Source organism: Augochlora pura, chromosome 11, assembly GCF_028453695.1.
Source record: "Augochlora pura isolate Apur16 chromosome 11, APUR_v2.2.1, whole genome shotgun sequence".
NCBI lineage: Eukaryota > Metazoa > Arthropoda > Insecta > Hymenoptera > Halictidae > Augochlora > Augochlora pura.
Window position 1 is genome coordinate 1,964,976 of NC_135782.1, and position 23,158 is coordinate 1,988,133.

The 23,158-nt window shown below is 35.4% G+C and overlaps 5 protein-coding genes across 7 annotated transcripts; 2 read left to right on the top strand and 3 right to left on the bottom strand.

The window, feature by feature from the left end:
* The first annotated feature begins 100 nt into the window (after positions 1 to 100).
* On the top strand, positions 101 to 4,534 carry Bsf (bicoid stability factor). Its single transcript, XM_078194314.1, has 11 exons — positions 101 to 349; positions 414 to 556; positions 763 to 882; positions 950 to 1,217; positions 1,445 to 1,670; positions 1,750 to 1,917; positions 2,004 to 2,211; positions 2,328 to 2,540; positions 2,598 to 2,809; positions 2,940 to 3,065; positions 3,827 to 4,534. Exons 1-10 carry the CDS (start codon positions 213 to 215, stop codon positions 3,027 to 3,029), a joined length of 1,785 nt encoding a protein of 594 aa, XP_078050440.1. The 5' UTR covers positions 101 to 212; the 3' UTR covers positions 3,030 to 3,065; positions 3,827 to 4,534.
* LOC144476966 (monocarboxylate transporter 5-like) lies at positions 3,062 to 11,045 on the bottom strand. 2 transcript variants are annotated; one of them, XM_078194317.1, is made up of 9 exons: positions 10,852 to 11,045; positions 6,009 to 6,128; positions 5,792 to 5,935; positions 5,304 to 5,572; positions 4,801 to 4,964; positions 4,445 to 4,670; positions 4,177 to 4,342; positions 3,818 to 4,018; positions 3,062 to 3,750 (listed from the first exon to the last, which is right to left on the bottom strand). In XM_078194317.1, the coding sequence occupies exons 1-9, from the start codon at positions 11,036 to 11,038 to the stop codon at positions 3,581 to 3,583; spliced, it is 1,647 nt and encodes a 548-aa protein (XP_078050443.1). In that variant the 5' UTR covers positions 11,039 to 11,045; the 3' UTR covers positions 3,062 to 3,580. The 2 variants fall into 2 exon arrangements, with proteins under 2 accessions (XP_078050443.1, XP_078050442.1); XM_078194316.1 differs by having other exon boundaries at positions 4,177 to 4,670.
* A 524-nt stretch (positions 11,046 to 11,569) lies between these two features.
* LOC144476851 (PITH domain-containing protein GA19395) lies at positions 11,570 to 13,214 on the bottom strand. Of its 2 annotated transcripts, none has more exons than XM_078194142.1 (6): positions 13,037 to 13,214; positions 12,470 to 12,651; positions 12,356 to 12,408; positions 12,210 to 12,287; positions 12,022 to 12,123; positions 11,570 to 11,867 (listed from the first exon to the last, which is right to left on the bottom strand). In XM_078194142.1, the coding sequence occupies exons 2-6, from the start codon at positions 12,638 to 12,640 to the stop codon at positions 11,660 to 11,662; spliced, it is 612 nt and encodes a 203-aa protein (XP_078050268.1). In that variant the 5' UTR covers positions 12,641 to 12,651; positions 13,037 to 13,214; the 3' UTR covers positions 11,570 to 11,659. The 2 variants fall into 2 exon arrangements, with proteins under 2 accessions (XP_078050268.1, XP_078050267.1); XM_078194141.1 differs by lacking the exon at positions 13,037 to 13,214 and adding an exon at positions 12,891 to 12,986.
* A 234-nt stretch (positions 13,215 to 13,448) lies between these two features.
* Positions 13,449 to 19,211, top strand: LOC144477337 (uncharacterized). Its single transcript, XM_078195023.1, has 11 exons — positions 13,449 to 13,952; positions 14,140 to 14,215; positions 14,343 to 14,743; positions 14,808 to 16,460; positions 16,601 to 16,942; positions 17,038 to 17,346; positions 17,440 to 17,773; positions 17,843 to 18,006; positions 18,099 to 18,379; positions 18,451 to 18,568; positions 18,636 to 19,211. Exons 1-11 carry the CDS (start codon positions 13,771 to 13,773, stop codon positions 18,742 to 18,744), a joined length of 3,969 nt encoding a protein of 1,322 aa, XP_078051149.1. The 5' UTR covers positions 13,449 to 13,770; the 3' UTR covers positions 18,745 to 19,211.
* Positions 19,212 to 19,423: 212 nt separating this feature from the next.
* LOC144477340 (SET domain-containing protein SmydA-8) lies at positions 19,424 to 23,069 on the bottom strand. Its single transcript, XM_078195027.1, has 8 exons — positions 22,362 to 23,069; positions 21,473 to 21,745; positions 20,556 to 20,924; positions 20,282 to 20,416; positions 19,990 to 20,176; positions 19,810 to 19,905; positions 19,623 to 19,723; positions 19,424 to 19,548 (listed from the first exon to the last, which is right to left on the bottom strand). Exons 1-8 carry the CDS (start codon positions 22,584 to 22,586, stop codon positions 19,441 to 19,443), a joined length of 1,494 nt encoding a protein of 497 aa, XP_078051153.1. The 5' UTR covers positions 22,587 to 23,069; the 3' UTR covers positions 19,424 to 19,440.
* Positions 23,070 to 23,158: the final 89 nt, after the last annotated feature.

Below are 23,158 nucleotides of genomic sequence, written 5' to 3' on the forward strand. Positions count from 1 at the left end.
AAGAAGTCTTTTGTGTATATATATAAATACATATGTACAACCAGAGATTTGTTCTCTGACTCTGATAGCATGTAATACAGATACAAGACAGAATACTATACGTAGTACACACGTAGCATGCACGTGCATGCATACATATTCTGTTGACGAGTTATCATTCACCGTTAAATATTTTTCTCAGTTTATAGTACATATTTATTGCACTGTTTTTAATGCTCAAGATGAGCGTTTTATTGAAATGCATAAAATATCAAAAACAGTTTTCAGAAAACGTAATTCTTAATAAAAACAAAAGAACCTCAAATTTATTAACCTTACACAAAAATACTTCATTACGCGTTGTGACCAGGTTAGTTTTTTTAATTTTCTAGGATAACTTTTTGTATGATTTAAAATGGATAATGTATTATTAGAAATGTATTATCACCACTAAAAGAAATAAATGGAAATGGAGTACAGCATAACAAACACTGCAAGATAAACGAAAACATGTTAGCAGAAAGATTTATCAAGAAAATTACAATTGAAAATATATTAAACAGTATTGCGACTAAAGGTATATAAAGTATTTTTGATTGATACAATTATATTTATTATATATGTTACGTTTAAGTGAAATTATCAAATCTTCATCAAAAAATATTTGATATCACAAATTTTGTAATTAGATATTATAATATAATGTATTACATTAGAAGATTTATTCTTTATAACATAAATTGATAATTTTTTACTTTATTTTGAGTATTATTCTTATTCCAGATGATATACATACTTCAGAGGCTCTCATATTACTTAAGAGCTGTAATAAAATATTTGATTGCTTACCAGCAGAGAGGCATAAATTTGGGGAATACGTATGGAGTCATTTATCTGTATGCAGTATGTTATAGAAAATTAATATATACTCTATAATCTTATTTTAAATATACATGTAAATAATTTACAGATGTTCCATTGGGTATCGATCATTATAATGAGCGCTTACAAATCTATTTAAAAAATAATTATGACTTTTCTCCTACGGATATCTTACAATCTATGAAAGAAAATGGAATACACCCAAATATTACAACGTATGAGTGGTGTATTGAATACTATTGCAGAAAAGGACAGATTAATTGCATAAAGCTAGTTTTAGACTCTATGAGTTACCAATCTATATTAAAATATTCTAGTATTAACAGGTCATTAATGTGGGGATATTATCAAAATGGGTAAATATGTACTATCTATTAAATAAGCATTTAAAAATTAAGATTTAGTAAGAATTAGCACTTGAATAAAGTTTCTTTCAATCTCAAAAATAACGAAGATAGTCAAATGCTAATTCTTATAGGATTATCTTTGCAAGTACTTTGAGTTAAACCAATCATCTTGCATATCCTATATTGTAAATTAGAATATAAGATATTGAAGTATAATGTTTGTACATGTTTTTCAGTAATATGCAAGCAGCATTAGAAATCTTTGAACAAATGGACAGGTTTGAGAAAAATAATGAAACGCTTACTATCCTTATGTGTATTTATGCAGGAGAAAATGAAATTGAAAAAGTTGAAAATATAATTAAATTTTGTTTTTTTCAAGAAATAGCCCTTCGTAATACTGATATTCTAAGGGTAATTCATATGTTAGTAATAAAAGGTCATATGGAGCATATTAATAAAGTAAGTAGTTTTGATATATATATATAGAATATTAGTGTTATATATATTGGGACAGTAATTCAGCAATTTTTCATTTCAGATGATATTATATCTAAATAAATTCTCACAATTTTCTAGTGATGATATTCATATTTTATTACAATTAATATACTCTAATCAAATAGATACAGTTCTGAGAATAGTATCATCTATAAATGATCGGCCAATGGCACAAATATGTTTACAGAATTTAGTTCTTTATAGTAAGGTAAGGCATTATACATATATCTTCTTGCATTAATTATCACATTTCTGCATGGTTACTCACATAAAGTAATAAATGTTTTATTTTAGGATACTTGTAATATTGTCAAAATGTGTCATTCACTTGCAAATTCAGGACTGTGTAAAGATGCTTTTTTGCAGGCATTGTATTTTTCATATTTTAGAAATGATGAACTATGTCTTTCCATAATGAAAATATGTAGCTGCATTAATAAAATAAAACCACATTTCTTTTGGCCAATTCTAGTAAAAAGGGCAAACATGTATGATATAAAAGGTATATAAATAAAATAATATTAATGTATGTTAATAAGAATAATATTTAAAATGTTTGTACTTCATAAGTATGATACAGGGTTTTATTAAGTAAAAATATCTTTGTTTCATTTATAGGTATATTAGACATTCTTAAGATTATGGTTAATGATTTTAATGTAACACCTTGTGTTACTACAATTTCTAGCTATGTTCTACCATACATGACCAACAATATAGGTCTTTCAAGAGCATCATTGTTAGAATGTGGAATAAGCAGTGTTACAATTGACAATGCTGTTGTACTGATGTGGCTAGAGGAATTAAAGACTACAAATGCTGCAAACTATGGTAAGTGCTAGGTATATAACTGTAAGATAATTAAATAATGCTAGTTTTTCAATATAGTTAGGAGATATCCTGGTCCTTACTTATACGACGAAATCGGACCCGAAGTTCTGAAGGCTTTTCTTACCGTACAGAACATAAAAAGTCTTCTTATAATCTGTAGAACCTTGGTAGAGAAGGATTATGAACAACAAATAACATATGTATCCATGGACAAACAACTACTAGATATGTTTGCTGATTATCCTGAAAGCAAAACAACTATAAAAATGGTGCAAAATTCTTTTCCTACTCTTAATATATATATATAAGTAAATTATTGATTGAACGAATATTCATAATATAATATAAAGCGCTATAAGAATAATTAAATATCTAATAAGTCTCAATGTTTTTTCTCAGATAATAATTCACTTAGAAAAACTAGGAGTTCAACTTTCAAGTAATACAATACAAACTATATCACGTGCCTTGGAGATACATAAAACCTAGTGTACGATCTGCAATTTAAAGAACTCGATAAGAATGGTAAGATTTATTTTGAAGAATTAGATGTGTTCTAATTTTTTGAAAGAGATTTAAATTAAATTAATAATTAAAAATATTAATTTCGATAATTGTTCATTATTCATGTAAATATTCTTTTATTACAATTCTTGTAGACATATGTTTTATAAATTTGGTCCTACATAATACATACTTAGAAAATATCTGCATCCATAAAAAGATCTTACTAGAAATTGTAAGTTTTTACAATGTGCAATTTTTTATATAAAGAAAGAAATATATTGCATATATGTACGAATAATTTAACCTAAAGTCTCTCACTCCGGTAGCCAATGCTATTATTTTTTCGGAACTACTATTATTTAAAAAGCTATAAGAAGAATTTATTATTCTTCATAAATTTATTCTTTCTACCTTGTTTTTCATAATTTATGAAATAAATGTTATGCAAGAATGTTGCCAGGCAATGTGCAGTAAGTTACAGTTTAATGAGTGAAGTGAGAATAATAATGGTCATTTGTGTGAATAAAGTTATTTTAAGCAATTTCATTATTTATTATATTTTTCTTCTTTTTTTTGTTTACATTATGTCTTACTCTTTTTTGAATGAGAGGTATGAAGAATAATATTAATCCACTAATAGTAATCATAGCACCAGCGGTATAGAATCCGGGATCATAAGACTTGAGCACATCATACAGACACCCTGGGAAAATATACAAAAGATATTCAATGTTACGTGCTTCAAGCTCATAATTATTATAAATTTATACCTGCAATAGGTGGTCCTAAAAGTGATGCAAAACCTTGGAACAATAAAAGTAAACCAAAGGCGTTCGTGAGACGTTGTAAACCTAGTAAATCTATTAAAAGTACAGATGTAAGGCCGACGTAAGCACCAGATGTAAATCCAAATATGGAAGTGTAAATTGCGAACGTTACAAATGACGTACATTCTGTGCTTAAAATTGTTGCTAGAAAAATTACAAAATCGTTAATTTTAACATTTGTAATTATATATATGAAAGGTATACAAATAATTTTTTACCTAGGTTTAAAATATAGCGAAAGATTCTATGTACCATCGTTAATATTTCTTTCTGATAATTAATACATTAGTAATGGAACTTACCAAGACCACATATGGTAAGGCATAAGTTGTATATTAATAACCGGTTAACCCACGGTTTATCAGATATGTATCCTAATACTATACGACCTATAGTATTAGCAATTCCAATTATGGCCAGCAGATAACTTGCATCCTTCTTAGTAATCCCCTGTTCTTCGGCCTGGGGCTGGATAAATATAATGCTGTTAGTTATTATTTTCTTGGGAATGTTTCGCTTTGTAAAAAGTGCAATCATATACATGTATGTATACATATACATTATACATACCAATACATATACATATGGTACATTAAATCCAATACTGGTACAGAAATTGGAGAATGTAAATAAAACGAACACTGGGTCTTTTAATATAGACATATCCAGTATTTCATGAAAATCACCTACTGCTTCTTTACAGTTACCATTAAGCATTTTAACGTCCGTCTTTGAGTATTCCAAAGACTCCTGGACATAAAGTCTGTCTTCAGTATATTCCTGTGTCGAAATTGGTCTGCCAAAGACAACACAAATGGTATAATTTTTGTGAAATAGTATAATATTCATGTAAAAAAAATGTACTAACAGATATTCTTTTTATTATTAACATTAATGTAGGAAATGGATAATTGAAAAATACTGACATTTCCTTTTGGACATTCCCCAAATTCTCTTCGTGCAATACATCTTTCAGTATCAGAGTAGGCTGACTGATGGTGGCTATCACACGAGCTCTGTTGTTTTCCCTTTGAAAAGCAACTATGTGCGTGTTCGTATTTTCGTTAACATTGTTGCTCCTTGTGGCGTCCTATAAGAATTATTCTTTTAATGGTATAAGAACAAAAATCGTCGCTCTTCAATAAAATGATAAGACACTCAGTAAGCATCTATGTTTTCGTAAGGGAATAGGCATTTTCTTTCGACTTTTAATACATTAAAAATGTACCAATCATGTAAATGTTAGATCTATAGAGTGTACTATTTTTTTAATAAAAATATCCTAATTGAAAACTAACAGCTTTAGTTACGTGAAACATTATAATTTTATTTTCAAGGAACTCATCCAAATCGTTTATGCGGTACGGAATATGCAAAGTAAATTTATATTGTTTTACTTCTAATAATAATACATACAAGAGTCCTGTACCTCTGGAGAACCACTTTTTCTCGGCTTCTTCTCTTTGAGGGGTCTGAAAAGTGCCCCGAGAGCGATGCAATTCAAAACGACGCCAGAACAGAGCATAATCGCTCCTCGCCATCCATAAGTTGCAATTAAGTACTCTAGACATGGTGCAAAGACTAAGGTACCTAATCCGGAGCCGCACACTGCGATTCCGGTGGCAAGTGAACGATACTTTTCAAAATAGCATGACACGCTTACGATCGCCGGTAAGTAGATCAAGCCGAAACCGAAACCTGTAAAATGATTGTATACATATATTAATTCGTTCGCATGAAATGAATTTTTGTTTCAACCAATTTGTTAAGAAAATATTAAAAATTTGTTTGCAAGTAGGTACTATATGATATTCAATTCGACCGATGCGGTAAGAATATTAGAAATTAGACAATTTAATTTTATTAATATAGACAGCGTTTCTTTTTTTTTCTAAATAAAAGTATTGCTCACTTCACCTGCACCAATCCCGATTGTAAAGTATAACGTGATAATGCTGCGGGCCCACATGCTTGCTAATAAGCATGAACTTGCCAATATGGACCCAGCTATAGTTACTGCTCTACATCCGAACTTATTTACGAAAACGCCCGATATTGGACCTGTAAATCAAAGCTTTTTGTATCGTTGTTTTATAGCGAAATAAGAAGGCCGGATCCTGATAAGAGAATGTACCTGAACACAACGTGACTCCTACTAATATCGACGCAACCCATGCTGTCGCACCTTTTCCTCCCTCAAAATAGTACAGGAATTCCAAATAAAAGACACCGAAGGAATACGTAAGACCATCCGCTAAAATAACAAACACCATTACTAATATTAACCATAACAATTACAATATGATAAATAAAAAGCCGCATAAGATAAGGAGTATAAAATTATTAATAATTCATGCTTTATTTAACGAAACATATAATAAAATCGTTCGTATAAATTGAATAATAAGATCACAGTTAAACCGATCTACATTTACAGACAAATGTGTCAGGCATTTGTTTGAAAATTTATTTGAGATGCGTCATAGTTCATTCATACATATTATGCTAGTCCGATACGAACTGGTGACTAAATTCTTCTCGATCTTTAACGGATAATACATAACAACAAATTTTTGTTTCCATATCTAGCTTTGCCAGTTCGAATGGTGTTATCGTCAGCGCCGGACTATTAAGAAACACTACGAAAAGTGAAACATGGATGTTGAATCACTGCGCGGAATTTCGGAGAAGTCGGGTGTACGATTCGAATGAGATTACAAAGGAACTCTGCTAACGGGAGCATGGTAAACGAAACGAGATGAGCCGAACAATATTCCGGGAGCAGATACTGTTTAACTTGGCGAGAATGAGTGTAACACAAGTGACGAACGATACGCAAAGTACAATGTCCGTATCACGCTATGATTTTACATATCGCGATGATACCGACACGCATGTTCAAAACTTGCGAGTGTGTACATACGCATTCGCGCGTATGGCAATAGAAAAGTTCGCGTATCACCCTAGAAATATCGAGATGACTCAATAATTGTTAGCATTGACTCACTTAATACTCACAAAACGAATGGTTCTTTTTAGAAGATCACAAAGCAGCTGGTATTAAAACTGCCTTACCTAGCAGTTTTTATTTCGTTACGAACAAAAAGATTTGTTGAAATTTAAATCTTTCGACGTTATTTTAGAAAAACAAAAATTAGATTGCAGGATAACTGTGGGAGCGAGTAAGTGAGTCGAATGCGTGAATAATCTTCTTCTTAGTCGCGTACATAATATTTCAACACGAAACAAGCTATAAATGTGAAAATGTTGTTTTGAATTACGATTCTACCGCTATCTGTCGCACTTTTATAAGCGTCATCCAGTGAAAGCATTTTTACCTCGCACTGATGTCACTACGAAGATTCTATTTTCCTTATCGCGCTCTTATTGATGACGATAACCCCAGTCACCGTAATTTTTCTAACTTTGATAAAGTTTCCTGTAACTTCCAGCAACATTTTTGTTCTGTTCGAGGGAAAATTTTACGGGCACACGATGGTTTATGTGTTAACAATTAAAAGTCGTTCGTTGATAGTCGCGCATTGAAATTTCGTAATTTAATTTACTGGCACCGATAAGAGCGCGGAGGGGGCACAGTATTCGGATAAACGTGTGATTATATATTAACAATTAAAGCTTGTTTGTTGATAATTGTGAATCGAAATTTCGTATTTTATTTTATTGGTTCCGATAAATATGGGCGGAGGGGCAGAGTATCCAGATAAGCGTGTGATTCAATTTATATGATGTCAAGGTTCCCACTCTTTTTTTCCTCTATTTGGCGCGTCCGCAATGTTATAAAATATATAAGTAACGAGCATTAACGCTTATTATAAATATCGCCATACTCGCAACTACTGTACGTTTATTCGAACCCTAAAATGAAATTCTTCTCAGAGGGCTGCGTTTAGTTCCATAGCCCTCTCTGCGTTACGTTGAATTGACAGCTGCCGATTAATGCTTTCGTTTTCATCAATTATCGCGAATTTCTTTTCTCATTGTTACAATTGAACGGAAATATTTATAGAGATCGCTCTGTCGTATACAGCTGCAATTGAGAAACGAAAACATAACCGGTAGCTTCGATAAGTAAGTTTATACGAAATAAAAGCCGCGAACGCGTGAGCAACCGCAAAACAATCCGCGCATACACAAGCATCATTCGCAAGGTCATTCTTTTTTTTTTTATTTACATCGGATGATTACGCGTTCATAAATATCATCGCATTTTTCTGTATGCGCACGCTCGCAGTTCATGTCCGTTTAAGAATTTCCGGATACGATTGTACACTCTGTTTTGGAAACGCAATCGCGGAGTCATCATCGAGCTATGAACACGTGTTGCAGTTCAAAGCTTTCCCGGTTTCGAGGAAAATCGACGATCTCGAGTATCACCCTTTCATCCGCTGTCATTATTCATAGATGGCAAGCTCGTAGATAAACTGCGGTCGGCTTTGTTTGGAGCAACGATGATTAATACGCGGAGGAAATCATTCGATTTACACGCGCCGACGCGTTCCTTTTGTATAGAAACTTCGAAACCTGTTCGTCTCGACGATATCAATCTTCCAGGATCTGTGAAGCGTTTCGCGGGGACGTTTTATAATTGATTTAAGCTCATTAAAATTCTTAAGAGAAGGGAATTCGTGAATAACACTTACGTCTTGCAATTGATGCAAATATTTTTTATTTTGCATAAAAATTCAATATCGAATGATATTATCGTAGATAGATAGACATGATGCATCACGAAAGGACTGCGGATTTTTTTTGCGAAGTGAAGAAACAAAAGTGGAATGAAAAACGTGGGAAGCGTGATTTTGCTTTCCCATAAACGTTTTTACGCAAGAACTTCTTAACAATTTCTTTACTGTAGGGAATTAAAAAAAATGTATTTTGAAAATTGATTTATCAACAAACGTCGACTGTTATTATTGCAACAAGAATAAGCGATAATTGGCCCCTTGTTGAGAAGGATATCTGGGGGCCAGATAAAAATTCATTCGTTCAAATAAACGGACACTATAACAGTGCTCGTAAAGCACCTCTATCTCATTCACACCTAGCGGGGTATAATTAACTTTTGTCACGTAAATACACCTGCTTCTGTAAGCAAACTTTAGCGACATCCAACTGTTCTATGAATGTTATATCAGTTTAATAATTCGTGCGTTTGGAAATCCTAATCGATACAAGTGTGCGCCACATGATAGCAAATGTTTGTGATTTAATTAAATCACTGTCGGATCGACTGAGAAAGCGCTTTCCTTTCCTCGAGGAAACGAATGGAAAAAACTTGTTTCGTTAAATTTCATTGAAATGGTATGCTTTCGGTTCGGAGGTGGCCACCCTTGTGGAGTTTCAAACAATCGTTCATTCTATAAATGCATAAATTCACGGTCCAGTGATCAAAGCTGTTACTGTCAGTTCGTGCACTAAGAGATTAAACTATTTTTACCGTGGTGCCGGTGTCGATGGCGAAATTCATACAACTTCTACAAATGCAACAGCTTATTCACGCCGTATAGCCATATCGCGTACCATTTTACGCGCGCAGTCTACCGTAATAACTAAAGATATCATTTATCCGATTAATGCGACCAAAACGGAATCAAAACGGACGTTGAAAGCGGAGCGACGATAAAATTTCACGAATGAAAAGAAGAAAAAGCACGTCGCTCTGAAAATAAAGCGATACAAAGTATCGATGTAGAACGTGTTAGTCGGTTGCCAACCGAATGAAAGAATGAATAGACAAATTCGAATATGCAAAGACGATGGCACGAAACTAATACCACGAGATATTCTTGTCCGATCGCAATGAAAGTAACGAGAGTAGAAGTGAAACTCGTGTATACCGTCGAACATGTAAAAGAGAAACTCGCTTAATTTCGTTCGGAACAGATCAGTTTAAGAAACGTAAGATGATTTCGATAACGCGTCGCTTCACATTAACATAATCATTTCACAACTCCCCGCAAATTTCGGAGAACGATAAATATGAATCCACAAAATTGCAATCCGCTTTATGATAGTCCTCGATTTTCGATAGAATTTTGAAAATGTATCCCGTACACGAAATTGTAGTTAGATCAAGCAGAGCTTATTTTTATGCGAATAATGAGATAATAAATTCAGTATATCGATAATTATAAATATAATATTATGAATTATGTAACACTGATAATTGCATAAATTACACTCGAGTGTAATCTATACTGTAATTATCCGAACATTTTTTAATGCGTGCCAGCGGTCGCAAAAATGAACAATTTTTCGGGACGTTCAAACGGAATGGAGCAGGAGGATGCACACGCGCGTAAATGTTTGTCCATTCAATATGTGTCCGATTGGATCGGGTTCACGACGGAAACTTAAACATTTTTAGTCTAACAATCGAACAGGCGAGTCATCGGTCCATTCGGATTCAAACTTTAAAAATTGTTATTTGATTATCTAGTTTCTCACAACTAATTACAAATGTTAACAAAAACACCTTATAAAATATGTTAACAAAAATTGACAAGCACAATTGTAGTAGACCCCCGTATAACACGAATTTCTGTAACACGCTAAAAAGTTAGCGATCACCATTTTCGTATAATACGATGCTCGTGTAATGCGCTATATAATGAAATTAAAATATGTAAAAATAAACAGCTACACGTGTTACAAATTGTTCTTCCAATTTCGTTTCATTCATAAGAGACTTTGTTGTTTATACGCGACGGCAATATAGTTCGCGGTAGAAGAAGAAGATTTTCGTATGACACGATTTCCTACAACATAAATTCGAAAATGTGTTACGCGGGAGTCTACTCTATATGATCCTAAGCACAATGAGTTATATTTTTGTCAGAAAGGTCCGCTGTTCGCGTGATAAATTGCAAAAAGGTTTTTTTGAGTTTGCGAAGCATCGCGAACACGTGAAACTCGCCGGTCTAGAAATACGTCGAGGGATAAAACCGTTTACTTACTGATTACGTGGATTAAGAAGGATGCAAGGACAACGGCGAATCCCCATCCTCCATCCGGCGGCAAAGGACGAACTGGGATGGTATCCTTCGTCGTGTGGTCCATTTGTTCGCAGGCGACATTTTCGCTTGTACCATTCTTCCCTCGCTTGTTTGTCTCGGTGGAGGAGCCGACGACCGTGTGTGCCATGAGTTGCAATTGTTGGACTTGGCGAGCGTTGTTACTCGCGACGATACCAAGTACCGCGTCAAGTTGGTGCTCATGGTGGAAGGGACCAAAAGAAGAGAGAAGGGGTGACCCCGGTGGTCGCCGAAAAGCACGTTGTCGCACTTGCCGCTCAATTAAACAGAACTTCACTCTCGCTGAAGTGGCTTATTTTCTTTTTCAAAAATGACAACAGACCGTGCCAAGCAAAATGTAATGCTGACAAGTATAAAATGTCCTCTTTTGAAACAAAGTTACATGGAAAAACGCTTTAACAAAACATTTTTGTTTAATACGGTTTTATTAATACGTTGTCTCTTAAATAAACTGAAGTAATTTAATTTATTTTTTAGTGGTTTTAATTAATTTTTTTTTAAATTTATTTTATATTTATCATTGAATTAGTACATTGTTGTATTAATAATTTGATATAAACAAGTTAATAGAATAGAAATTATGTTTTTATTATATATAATATACATTATGGGATGATATAAATAAGCAAAAATATTCGGTTAAATATAAATATTGATTTATTCATTCATTTTTTTCAAGAATTAGATTTTATAAAAGAAAATGCATTATTTATTTATTATAATTATGAGATCAACTAATTGCTCTGTCCACGTCTCTACGGTCTTTCAGTTCTTCACTTTTCTGTGGTATTAATTCGTAAGTACATATGGTAACTCCATGTTGATGAGCAGGTGTCCATTCGCCTTTCAAACCAATATAGTAAATCCTTATTTTTTCTTGTCCCGTGCGTCCGGTAAAGTATAAACTTAAGTGATTAACTGATGAAAATTTGACCACTCTGTAATATTAAATACATGTGACATTAAAGTAACATATAATTGTGTATCTGTTCAGTTCAATGAATAATAAAATGCAGGGTGGTCTGCACATCAATTCTTCTAATATTTCCTCCTTTTCTTAAACTATCAGACGATTCTCTATATAATACTTACTTTGGAAAATACTGGTGAACTCCATAATTGTCTACACAGAGTTCAAATTCTTGTTCAGGTTGTACAATATTATCAAATGTCATATGTGGTCGATTTTTATACCTATATTATAAATTTATTTTAATTAATAAAGAATAATTTAGATCTCAAGTTTTATGTTTTTACATTCAAACTTAAAAGATACTTACAGACTCACTTTGAACGGATGAAGTTCATTTTCACCTCCAATAACAATGAGACCTTTTAATTTTATACTACCTGTGAAACTATATATAAAGACAAGTTACATTTACCAGTTAAAAGAAACTGATGTACACACCTGCAGAATACTCACGGAATATTAAATAAAAGTTCATTAACTTCAGTGTCGGCATCACTTTCGACATACTGAAAGCAACAGATTAGTTATAAGAGAAACATTATAATTATCTATATATGACATAATTACTTTGCTTTTATCTAGTCTATCTTCCCATGATTTAAAGACAGTAGCTCCACTACCTTCCTCACATTCATTTAAACATTCAATATTCAAAGTATCGATCTTTTCATGTAAACTGTACTGTATACCTAGGTCTCCTTCCTCGTGTGATTCTCCACAATTACAGTGATGTGCCATAGTAGAAAAATCTATAAAAAGAAATAGCAAATATTTTTTAATTATTCAAATTAATATAATCTTAAAAAAGAATTATAACAAGCTCTTTTGAAATTGACGTGTGCTATATTATTAATAATTATATATTGTTTTCTATAATTATAAGCAGTTGAAGAAATTAAATATATAAAGAGTCTCAGTTTGTTATCAACGTGACAGTAACGTTTGCGAAAGTAAGAATAACAGTAGAAATTTCGCGAAGTCAGAGTACTTTGCATAAATATAAATTGTGATGTTATATCTGTGGAATGATCATCGATCGTAAGCATGCAGATTGCAACAGCGGTAAGTATTTCAATAATTTGTATTTTTAACATAAACTTAAAATGATTGATAAAAAACAATGATCTAGAATACCTTAAAATCTATGTTAACTACTGATATTTTGCGTTTTACTGTTTGATCTTTTTACACGATATCGATGGAGCAAAGTCTCCTTAACAGTTTTATGCCGTTCGTTTTATTTGTTAAGTCTTAATTTTGCCAAAATTATTGTTTTTAGGCAATCGTGCATTGGATAGACGTGGGCGATTGTAGTGCCTCTTTTGGAAAAAAAAATGAAGCTCCCATCAAGGTCCGTAGAGCGCCAATTAGTCCCGTGGCAAAACGCTCAAACTATTGGCCAAAATACCAACAGTCGATTTTGGTTAACTGTTGTGCATATACAGGGTGTCAAATTCAATTAATTTGGGGATACAAGTAACATCAATGATCCCGACAGAAGTTTCGTCTCTTGCACATAGTACTCTACGCCTATGTTACAACGAGAACAACTATTCTCTTTGAGTGAACCTACCCTGGTATGCAGTAAGTTGTGTCAGGGGTTAGGTCTTAAGAGTTCTTGTATCGGAATAACTGTAAATACGTTAAAATAGAAAACAAAGTGGCGTATGTGGGAGAAACAATATCATATGGAGCATAACCAGCAAGCTTGTGTTTCATAGATCCGAGATACCTGATCGATACTTTGAAGACTGTGCTTATATTCGTGAACACTAGACTTATTAATGGTGATTCCATAGCAAATGAATATTTGCATGCTGCAGTTATGTGCTTCCATTGTGAAAACATAATTGTTTTATGGTGATAATATGTCAAAATCAAGCATAAGGAAAATAACGGTTGACCCTACGAAATGTAATACAGACTCTCGTCGACCAAGTGTGTTTGAGAGGTTGGGGACCAAACCAGCAGTTACTGCCGGCCAAAATTCATCGGATTACTGTAGAAACTGGGCATTGAATGGCAGTTGTTCATATGGAAAGAATTGCAAGTATGTACAACTTTGATATTTTTTTATCTTCCGCGAGAAAATAAAATACTTTATTTTGCAATGCAGTTGACTGAATTTTTCGTGTTCAGTGCGAAATACCAGCATTTTTTATTTAGAATGTAGAGTAAGAATTATTGTCTGTTCATTTTAAGAGAACCAATATTTTCTTTTTTTATATTATAACTAGATATGCAAATACTCACACATTAATAAGTCCATCCAAGCGTGCGAAGAAGGATAATGCAATTGCAAGTACAACGGGAGTAAGTCTATAAAATTTTAGCTATATTATTAAAAATTTCTATTTACAATATCATTCTATAGTAAATAAAGGCTCTATTAATGTTTACTACATACAGATATTTACATATGTATGTTTTTAATACATAGCTTATTGAGGATCCGTTTAAAAGGCTTACTTCTAAGATCGTAAAAAAGGCGTCGCATAGTCCTGATTTAAATCTCGAAGAGTGGAATCAAACAGATTTAGAATACGAGGACGAGAAAGTACTAGAGAGGCGTAGACAGCTGTTACAGCGTGAATTAGAGTTACAAATGAAGAAAGATAAAGAAGTTCATGGCAAAGACAAAGTGAGACAGAAGAAAAAGGCAATGACTTCTTCCTCTAGTTCTCATACTTCGAGCACGTCTAGTAGTAGTAGCAGTTCTAGCAGCGAAGATTCATCTTCCAGTTCAACGTCTGACTCGCGGAAGAAGGTTAAAAAAATTAAATCTAAGCGGCATCACAGCGGCTCAACAGATTATGATGAAGATAAAGAAAGAAGACGAAAGTAAGTAATTTCTATTGTGTATAGATTTTTAAATATATACATTAAAATTAATTGTATTTGATAGATTAAAATTGAAAAGACTTGGCACCAAGAATGATAAGCCTGCTGTCAAGAAGAAGCGGAAGCTGGAAAGTAGTTTGACAAAGAAGGAAGTTGGCAATAGGTCAGTTAAAAAGTATACCTCGACTTCAACATCGAGAAAACATTCTTCCACTCCCCGCACAAGGTCACCAGCAATACAAGTACCTGCAGCAGTTGTACCTGCAGCAGCAGTGGTATTAGGTTCTTCAATATCTGTGCCTCATCATCCAGCATCTAATAAAGTTAGAGAACGAAATAGAACAGAATCTCCAAAAGCACCCAAAGCCAGAGATGTGGAGAAAGAGGACAGGCATTACAAGAAAGTACGAGATGTAGATGAAGTGCCTAAAGAAAGCAATAAGAATAAATCTTTCGATAAAGCGAAAGAGCCGGAAAAGGAGAAGAACCGAACGATAGATGAGAAACTAAAAATCGATGAAAGGCTGAAAGCAAAATGTAAAGACAAGGAGTTACGTTCCAGGACACCGCCGACGACTGAAAGATCGAAACACCAACACTCTAAAGAGGCAGTGTCAACGAAAGCACGTCGCAGTCGTACACCAGAAAAATCTTCGAGATCGAAACGGGAACCTTCCCCATCGAAGACTCAAGACAGACAGATATCCGCAAATAGGTCAAGAGACGTGGAGAAAAAAGATCGCGAATCTCACAAGAATGATAAAACCAAGGACAGGGAGGATATTAGAAAGACTGAGCAGAGTAGCAGAACCAGACAAGTGGCGGCGAGTCAAGAAGAGAGTCACAGACGAATTGGGAAAGAGTTTGATGAGAAAACTTATGTGGGTGATAAAACACGACAGAAAAGTAGAGAACGACGTGACAAAGACCATCCAAGGGATGAACGTGGTCATTCGAGACTTGGTCGAGATCAACGAGATCCACGTGATAAAGACAAAGAGGATCTGCAAGAACGTTGTCGCGAACGACAGCGAGAAAGAGACCGTGATCGTGACAGAGATCGAGAACGCGATCGTGATCGGGAGAGGGACCGAGATCGTGATCGTGATAGGGATCGGGATCGCGATCGAGACCGAGATCGTGACCGTGATCGTGATCGTGATCGAGATCGAGACCGTGATCGAGAGAAGGATCCATTGAAAGCTAGAGACAGAGATGTTCAACCATTGGTTCCGACATCAATAAGTATAGCCGCAGACAAGAACTCACGTTATAGTCGGGACAAAGAACGAATAGTGGGGAAAGATAGTGCCTTTGAGAAGAACGGTACCCGGGAACGTAGAAGTGACAGGGAGAGGGAACGATCTGAAACAAAAGCACTATCGGATCGAGACAGGACATCCTCGCAACGAATTGATGGGAGATACGATAGAACTGCTGTTGATAAAGATGCACCTACTCGCAAGGCCGGTGTAAATTCTCCGAGAGATCGTTTCCCCCGCGAGAGATCATTAGACAGAACATCTTTACTGGATAAGACTGTACATACTGCACAACCTCCATCACAAGCACCTTCTTTACCACCAGTACAAACTTCTATAGCATCCTCATCGTCTTCATCCGCGCCAGCGACACTGTCAACTTCGCGAGACAACTTAATTGATAGGATAGATACTGGACATTATGATCGAGAAAGGCACAGGCGATTTGGAGCAAGGTATAAATCGCGCATTTCATTATTAATGTAAAATCTTTTAATAATCTTTTAAAAATTATATTTTATATTATGACGTTTATGACAATAAGTGTTCGATGTAATTTGAAATGATCGATTTGTTAAAGTAAATCATTTTACAGACGGGAAACCAGTCCGCGTCGAACTATTGAAATTGATAGAAATTACAACAGGAATTACGGACGACTGTCCGAGCACTGGGATGAACAAGAGGAAGCAACTACACACTTAGATTACCGAGAACATCATGTTCACGAGGATGAAAGAAGGAAACCTGTTGACGGAAGAAGGTACGATAGTCCATTTGAAGAAAGACGGGGTATTCGCGAGGAAAGATCTCGAGAATCTAGATACGTTGTTCAGACTGCAGACAGAACATCTTTCGAGGATCATCGACATCATCATCATCATCACAGGCATCCACTGTACCCTGGAGAGAAGTTGAGAAGTAACACATCAATTCGGTAATTGATCAATTGTGGCATTAACATTTTCTTAAGTCATGGAGAAATAGCTACAGTTAAGTAGGAACTACAATACATTATTTTCTACATATTAGTGACGAAAATGTTCCCAATGATGATTGGGATAATCATCACAGAGACGTGGAGCATGGCCGAGAACGAACTTATGGACCCGTTGACTGGGAAGAACGAGAATGGCGAGTAAGAGCACTGTGGGACAGTAGGGATAGTCTTCCCCGTTCAGAAGTTCACGATGACGATTGGAATTCACGGTATGATAATTCCATCACGGACTGGAAGTCAAATGATGCACGAAAATGGGATAATCAATCCGTGCATATACGTGGCCATTACAGAAACGATCGCTCAAAAGAGATAGAAATAGGAGAATCCACATCACACAAGTGCGTTATTCATAAATTCGCATTATTTAATTAACGTATCTGAAATAAAAATCTCGTGACGCTTTAATATGTAATAAGTCCATTTTGTTTCAGTAAAAGGAGAAACTATAATAATTCAGAAACTAGGGATGAATGTACAGTTCATACCTCTAAACAAGCATCTTTATATGGTAGTATGAAAGAGGAACCTATTAATAAGAAATTAATGGAACTGGCAGAAGGTAAACTGTCTACATCTCGAGAGAAGTCCACAGATAGTTTTCCGAAGAAGGTTTTATTAAAAGAAAAACCTGAAGTTAAAGAAACCGTCACTGTTGAGCCGAAGCGTTCCTGCATCGATGAGTCTTTGCAAACACTTCATACTGAAAGTGATCTCAGTGATATTAGTGATGATCCAGATGATATACTAAACATGGAAGATATTACAGTGAGCGCTATCTTTTTGTTTATACTTATCTATAAATTTAAATATGTATTAAAATAATTATATTTATAGGATGTTGAAACAAATAAGACGCGCTCAAAGAAGACCCCTGACATAACGCAGCGCGATACACAGTTAACGACTCAAGAAACAGCACCGTCGTCTCCGAAGGAAACAATAGAAGAATCTGTATTTAATTCTAAAGGAAAAGATAATACCGACACAATGTCATTTAGGTATTATGTTTAACTATTAACTAGTAATTGTTGCAGAATTTAGTGTACACAGTTGTAATATGTTAACAATATTTTTTGCTAAATGTATTTAGAAATTTGGAAGATGAGAATATGGAAACTATGGACTTTGAAGAAATTTCTGATGGTGAACTAGAAGAAGATATTAAAACAAGTGGTAAAGGTTTAGGAGATGCTCTGGGTGTTGATTGGGAGAGTCTAGTGAAAGAAACACAACCGCGAAGACCAACGACGTGTAATCAAAATGCCGAAAATCGTTGGCAGTGCAAGGCGATTCTTCATAGAATAGGCATTTCCGGTAAATACGGCGGTGAAGATTTAATGAAGAAATTGTCGAAAAAATATGGAAAAAATGGTACGTTTTTTACGAGTTTTTGGAAATATTATGTATCTCTTATATTTATTTTGTTGAATATTTATTTACAGATCATTCAGAATTTTTCCTTCACAATGTCGCGTTTATGCATACGGCGCTTGCACGAAATCGCTTGTTACATAACCTGAATAATGATATGTTACCTGGGGTGGACGACTTTCTGTATAAGTAAATGAGTTTCTTTAAATGTTATTAAAAACGTGTCGCAATATTTCTAATATTGTTCTGTTTATAGGAATAGTAATGTACATACTGAAGAGGACGTGGATTACGATTTAGAAGTTTTGAGACCTTGTACAGCTTTATACGAAGAGGCAAAATGCTTATTGCAACAAGTTGTATGAAAAAAGCGTTTATTCGTAGGACATGACTCTCAAAATTGCACTTCGTTGCTATTTGATATAGTACAGCATGAGACAAAAGTGTCGTCAATGGCATCTGTTTGTTACATGCTAAAATTGGTGCAGTTAATTTTTACTGTAACCAATTTAACCTTCAGTGGTGCAATCTAGGAAAAAATTAAATTCATACATTTTTTTAGTACTTAGCTCTTCGATCATCTTAATCAAATGTCCTTTGTATATTATTCAAATTTTATAACATATTCTTTATCTGAATTATAATTGCAAAAAATTGATTATAACTGAGTGACTAGATTGGAGAATGTGAAACTTACATTACCAAAAACGTTACATTAAATTTTATATCATATTTTTTCTATAAATTACACAAAAAAACATTATTTTAGATACTTAAATTTTAAAATTTATTACTAAATATTTTGCGTGATTATACTATTTCGAGAAAATATTTTCTTAATATTTTGATAATGTGAATTAAATGATTTGATCCACGTATATGTAGTGACTGTACTTTTTACCTGGTCTTTTATAAATAGAGTTTTGTACACATTTAGGATATATATATATACATATGTTAGATAATGTTTATAGATAAGTATTAACTTTCTATATCAAGAGATAATTATTTTACTTTGTTGTAAAATGTCTATTTCCTTTATATTATTTTTAATGGAACCATTAACATTGTTTAAAATACTTATTATCACGCTCGAAGTTAACAGCAGCCACAACATCATTTTGCAATATAGTCATTGCATCCACCAATAGACGCTCGTTTTCATCATTCTAAGAACAAATACGTGATGTAAATATGAGAACTAGTAATGCAGTATAAATAAATAAATAAATAATATAAACACCTGTATAGAAAATCTTGCATGTTCATTCCGAACGTTCTGTCGCTGTCGAAATCTTTTCATTTTTTCCATGTTTGTGCAATATAGTTCATATAAAAGAAGGCCTAAAATATTCAGACAACTATCTCATTTGCAGAAAAAAGAAATAATGCATGAATATTTTCAAGTTTGTTCACAAAATAAAAATTACCTTTCTTCTTGCTTTCACCGCCATTCAAAATGTCTAATGTGGAGATCAAGTCTTTGCAGTATCTGGCCTTTGTATCAAGCTCCGTGTCAGTTAAATCTAATACAATTGTTCGATAAATAAAAATGTTTGAATATCACCAATACAGGCTCTATACATAAGATAGACTTATAGTTACAATACCTTCCCAATGTACTCCTTCGGCTCTACCGTAGTACGAGATAATTCGGAATTTGATGTCCATAATAAGATAATTAGTGAGCGGAATCACCAGCTTCAGTTCCCTCTGCATAAAATCATAAATTTCACGCGGAGTTTTATATATAACATTTTCCATTATAGCCGACAAGCTAGAACGAATCGAAGTTATCTAAAAGAAAAAGAACAAAATGTACCTCCGAACTCATTTAAATTTTTAGAATTGATAATTTCTTTATTATTTCTTCTACGTCATTTAAGCAAAATGTATAAACACCTCTCGATTGCTCATGACGATGGAGCATTTATCACAGATCCAGGGCGACGTCGAATCGAGCGGATCCTGGGGTAGCAAATTTCCAGAACATTTCTCAGATTCGCATAAGAATGCTCCTAATCGAGATCCGAATTCCTAATTGTTACATAGAAATAAACGTCAACAAAATAAACGGGGCAGAAGAATTTGATTCGCTGAGGGGGTTGATTCGATCTATGAGAGGGTGAACTTAATATAAAAAAAGGAAAAAAACGACGATGTTTTGTAGAGTTACCGTAGGATCTCTGCACCGTTTGCAAACGCAGGAGAAACGTTTGGTGACGCTCAAGAATCGTCGTCGCCTCGTCGTGTCCCAGAACAAGCTTGTATAAGACATGGTCAGCTCGTCGCCGGCGGAAATCGGCACCGCGGCGTTCACGTAAAGCCGTTGCTCGTTGTCGAAATGATGCCTGGTATTCGGAGTGCAACAATGATTTTGCAGTGCCCCCAGAGGATAAAGACCGCGTAAACTCGAGGAGCGATCGTTATCATGGACGCTGACCGTTTCGAACGCGTTCGTGGCGAACGTTCCGCAAACGCGTTTCATTAACTTCAGTTCCTCTTCGGTTGGCGGATTTGCCACATTCCGTTGCAGTAATTCAGCCTTGTTTCCCGGAAATTCATTAATTACAATTGTAATACATTAGCGAAAAAAAGATAAAGAGCGACTGCGCCTGCATTGTACATTTCTCATCTGCCGTACAGGTGAAGCTTCGCTGAATACGATCTAGAAAAGGGATGATTTAGAGTGCGAAAAAGTGAGCACGGAATCTACGAAAGGATTTATTTCGCGGTATGAAATCTACGATAGCTGGAAGTTCATGCATTTCTGAACGGTATTAAAGACATAGCATTGCAGAGTACTAATTGGGGAGATATTATGAAACGCCTATCGTTACAGTAATTTCAAGATAACTGTAAGAAGAACGAAATAAGACAGGACTTTAGAGGGGGATTCTGTCAGGCTACGAAGGATCAACCTTTACTTCGAAAATCTTCAATTGAAATGCACTCAGTCTTCTAACTCACCGATTTGTTCAATGATTCGTTTCAAGCACGGACGACTGCGAAAACGTTAAAACCTCTGTATTCGAATGTTCTCGTGATCAACTGTCCTCGTAAGTATTGTATTTAACGAACCGGCGATCGTACCTCGAAGGCGGCTACGTGACTCTCGTCCCACTGGAACCCGGCCAAGCATCTTCGTTGCCGCTCGGTCATGAACAGCCCTCGTATCGGTATCACGGTCAGCAGCAGGTCGAAGGACCAGTCGGTACCGCATGTCGGTACCAACGACCTCAAGTACTTGCATTCGTAGTCCACATGGTTCGGTGAATTTTCGCACCGCGCCGAGCAGACCGGCAAGCCGCAGCCACGGTCGCACGGAAACAGCGGACACTCGTTCTTGTAGCAGCACACGCACATCTGCGGATGCTTGCACACTAGAACCCTGGCTCCGGCCGTTTACAACCGTGTAATTAACAATTTCATTCGGCGCAAACGGGCGTTTCGTCGCTCGTCAAATTTCAGCGGGTCGGAATAACACTGCGCGACCGAACGATTTCTGTGCCGTCAGGTTTTCAAATTTATTTCGTTGAAATTCACGGTACCTGGGATTTTTGGAATGTAAATTCTAGTTGTTCGTTACCGGTTTCGTTAATCAAATAATCTCTTGATATTGCGAAAACTTTTGGGCTCGATAATCGATACCCATACTTTGCAATCTATCTGGTGCGGCTGGGAAATACTACAATTTTTTTTACATAATAATATATAATAAATAATATTGTCGAATGGAGCCGCAACGATGAGGACACCATGGCACGGTTCGACGCGAGAGAAGGAAGAATATAAGATGAAGCCAATCGAAGAACGGGGTTCAGTGAACGTATGAGCTGTCTCCTAAGATTAACCGACGGGTCAGTAACGCGATGGCAGCCTAATAATGGGAACGAAATGGCCGGCGGAACTTACGCGGAAACGTATGCGGTGGAAACCACTCTGCAGGAAGTCGAAATATTTTTAAAGGGCGAATACCAACCGGTAGTCTACTGGCCGCGCACCTTGGCCCAACGATTAGGGGCGCGTCGACGAAAATCAGCTCGTTGGGCTCGATGTTCCTGGTAGCGAACAGGCCGCGGCCTCCCAATTTCGAGTAACCGACGGTCCACGGCAACGGGTCGTCGCCGATAATTCTGTTCTCCTTCAGATGCGATATCAACGATTCTTTCACTTGATCCGGATCCACGATAGTCGGGAGATTCATGTTCTCACAGGTGATCACGAGCGGAACTCGAGGGAACCGACGATCCGTCTTCGACTACGGTGTTCACGGTAGTGCTCGCAATTCATGCCTCCCTCGTGCTATATACAGCAGCCGGAATATAAATAGAGAAATGCTTCTTCTTATCTTCATCCAGCCTGTCATAACTTCTACGCTCTTTAAAACGAATACAGGAAGAATACGATTTTGTTCACAGGTGTTCAACGGCGGTCTACGCAATCCGTCGATTGTACTCTAATGATCCACATTAATTCCTTACAGTCATCTTTCAATTGTTTCTACCTGCGATGATAATGCATCGATTGCGAAACATCGAAGATCATCGTTTCAAATCTTTGAAACTTATTAAAAATGCATAAATGAAGTTTCGTGACCCATAATGACACTAAGATCAGTCTACCGGTGTCCGCTTCCTGGCCACGTAATCTTTTTTTAAGCGATTGTTTCCGGATATTCTGTGAGATTTCCGAAGAGGAGCAAGATTTGTGTATCGATACAGCATATTTTCACGCAAGCGTAACGCGTGGTGAACACGGTTTGTATAGACGATCGTT

What these genes read in the sequence shown, in the direction of transcription:
- Bsf (XM_078194314.1), top strand. Translation starts at nt 213, where the DNA reads ATGCTCAAGATGAGCGTTTTATTGAAATGCATAAAATATCAAAAACAG. An exon ending in TCATTACGCGTTGTGACCAG is followed by an intron (nt 350 to 413) that starts GTTAGTTTTTTT and finishes ATGTATTATTAG; the next exon opens with AAATGTATTATCACCACTAA. An exon ending in GCAAAACAACTATAAAAATG is followed by an intron (nt 2,810 to 2,939) that starts GTGCAAAATTCT and finishes GTTTTTTCTCAG; the next exon opens with ATAATAATTCACTTAGAAAA.
- LOC144476966 (XM_078194316.1), bottom strand. Translation starts at nt 11,038, where the DNA reads ATGGCACACACGGTCGTCGGCTCCTCCACCGAGACAAACAAGCGAGGG. An exon ending in AGGAGTCACGTTGTGTTCAG is followed by an intron (nt 5,936 to 6,008) that starts GTACATTCTCTT and finishes TTTGATTTACAG; the next exon opens with GTCCAATATCGGGCGTTTTC. An exon ending in TTTAGGACCACCTATTGCAG is followed by an intron (nt 3,751 to 3,817) that starts GTATAAATTTAT and finishes ATATTTTCCCAG; the next exon opens with GGTGTCTGTATGATGTGCTC.
- LOC144476851 (XM_078194141.1), bottom strand. Translation starts at nt 12,948, where the DNA reads ATGCTTACGATCGATGATCATTCCACAGATATAACATCACAATTTATA. An exon ending in ACAATTTATATTTATGCAAA is followed by an intron (nt 12,652 to 12,890) that starts GTACTCTGACTT and finishes TTCTTTTTATAG; the next exon opens with ATTTTTCTACTATGGCACAT. An exon ending in ATAGACTAGATAAAAGCAAA is followed by an intron (nt 12,409 to 12,469) that starts GTAATTATGTCA and finishes TGTTGCTTTCAG; the next exon opens with TATGTCGAAAGTGATGCCGA.
- LOC144477337 (XM_078195023.1), top strand. Translation starts at nt 13,771, where the DNA reads ATGTCAAAATCAAGCATAAGGAAAATAACGGTTGACCCTACGAAATGT. An exon ending in TCATATGGAAAGAATTGCAA is followed by an intron (nt 13,953 to 14,139) that starts GTATGTACAACT and finishes TATTATAACTAG; the next exon opens with ATATGCAAATACTCACACAT. An exon ending in AGAAGTAACACATCAATTCG is followed by an intron (nt 16,943 to 17,037) that starts GTAATTGATCAA and finishes TCTACATATTAG; the next exon opens with TGACGAAAATGTTCCCAATG.
- LOC144477340 (XM_078195027.1), bottom strand. Translation starts at nt 22,586, where the DNA reads ATGAATCTCCCGACTATCGTGGATCCGGATCAAGTGAAAGAATCGTTG. An exon ending in GCGCGGCCAGTAGACTACCG is followed by an intron (nt 21,746 to 22,361) that starts GTTGGTATTCGC and finishes AAGCATCCGCAG; the next exon opens with ATGTGCGTGTGCTGCTACAA. An exon ending in CGGTGAAAGCAAGAAGAAAG is followed by an intron (nt 19,724 to 19,809) that starts GTAATTTTTATT and finishes TGAATATTTTAG; the next exon opens with GCCTTCTTTTATATGAACTA.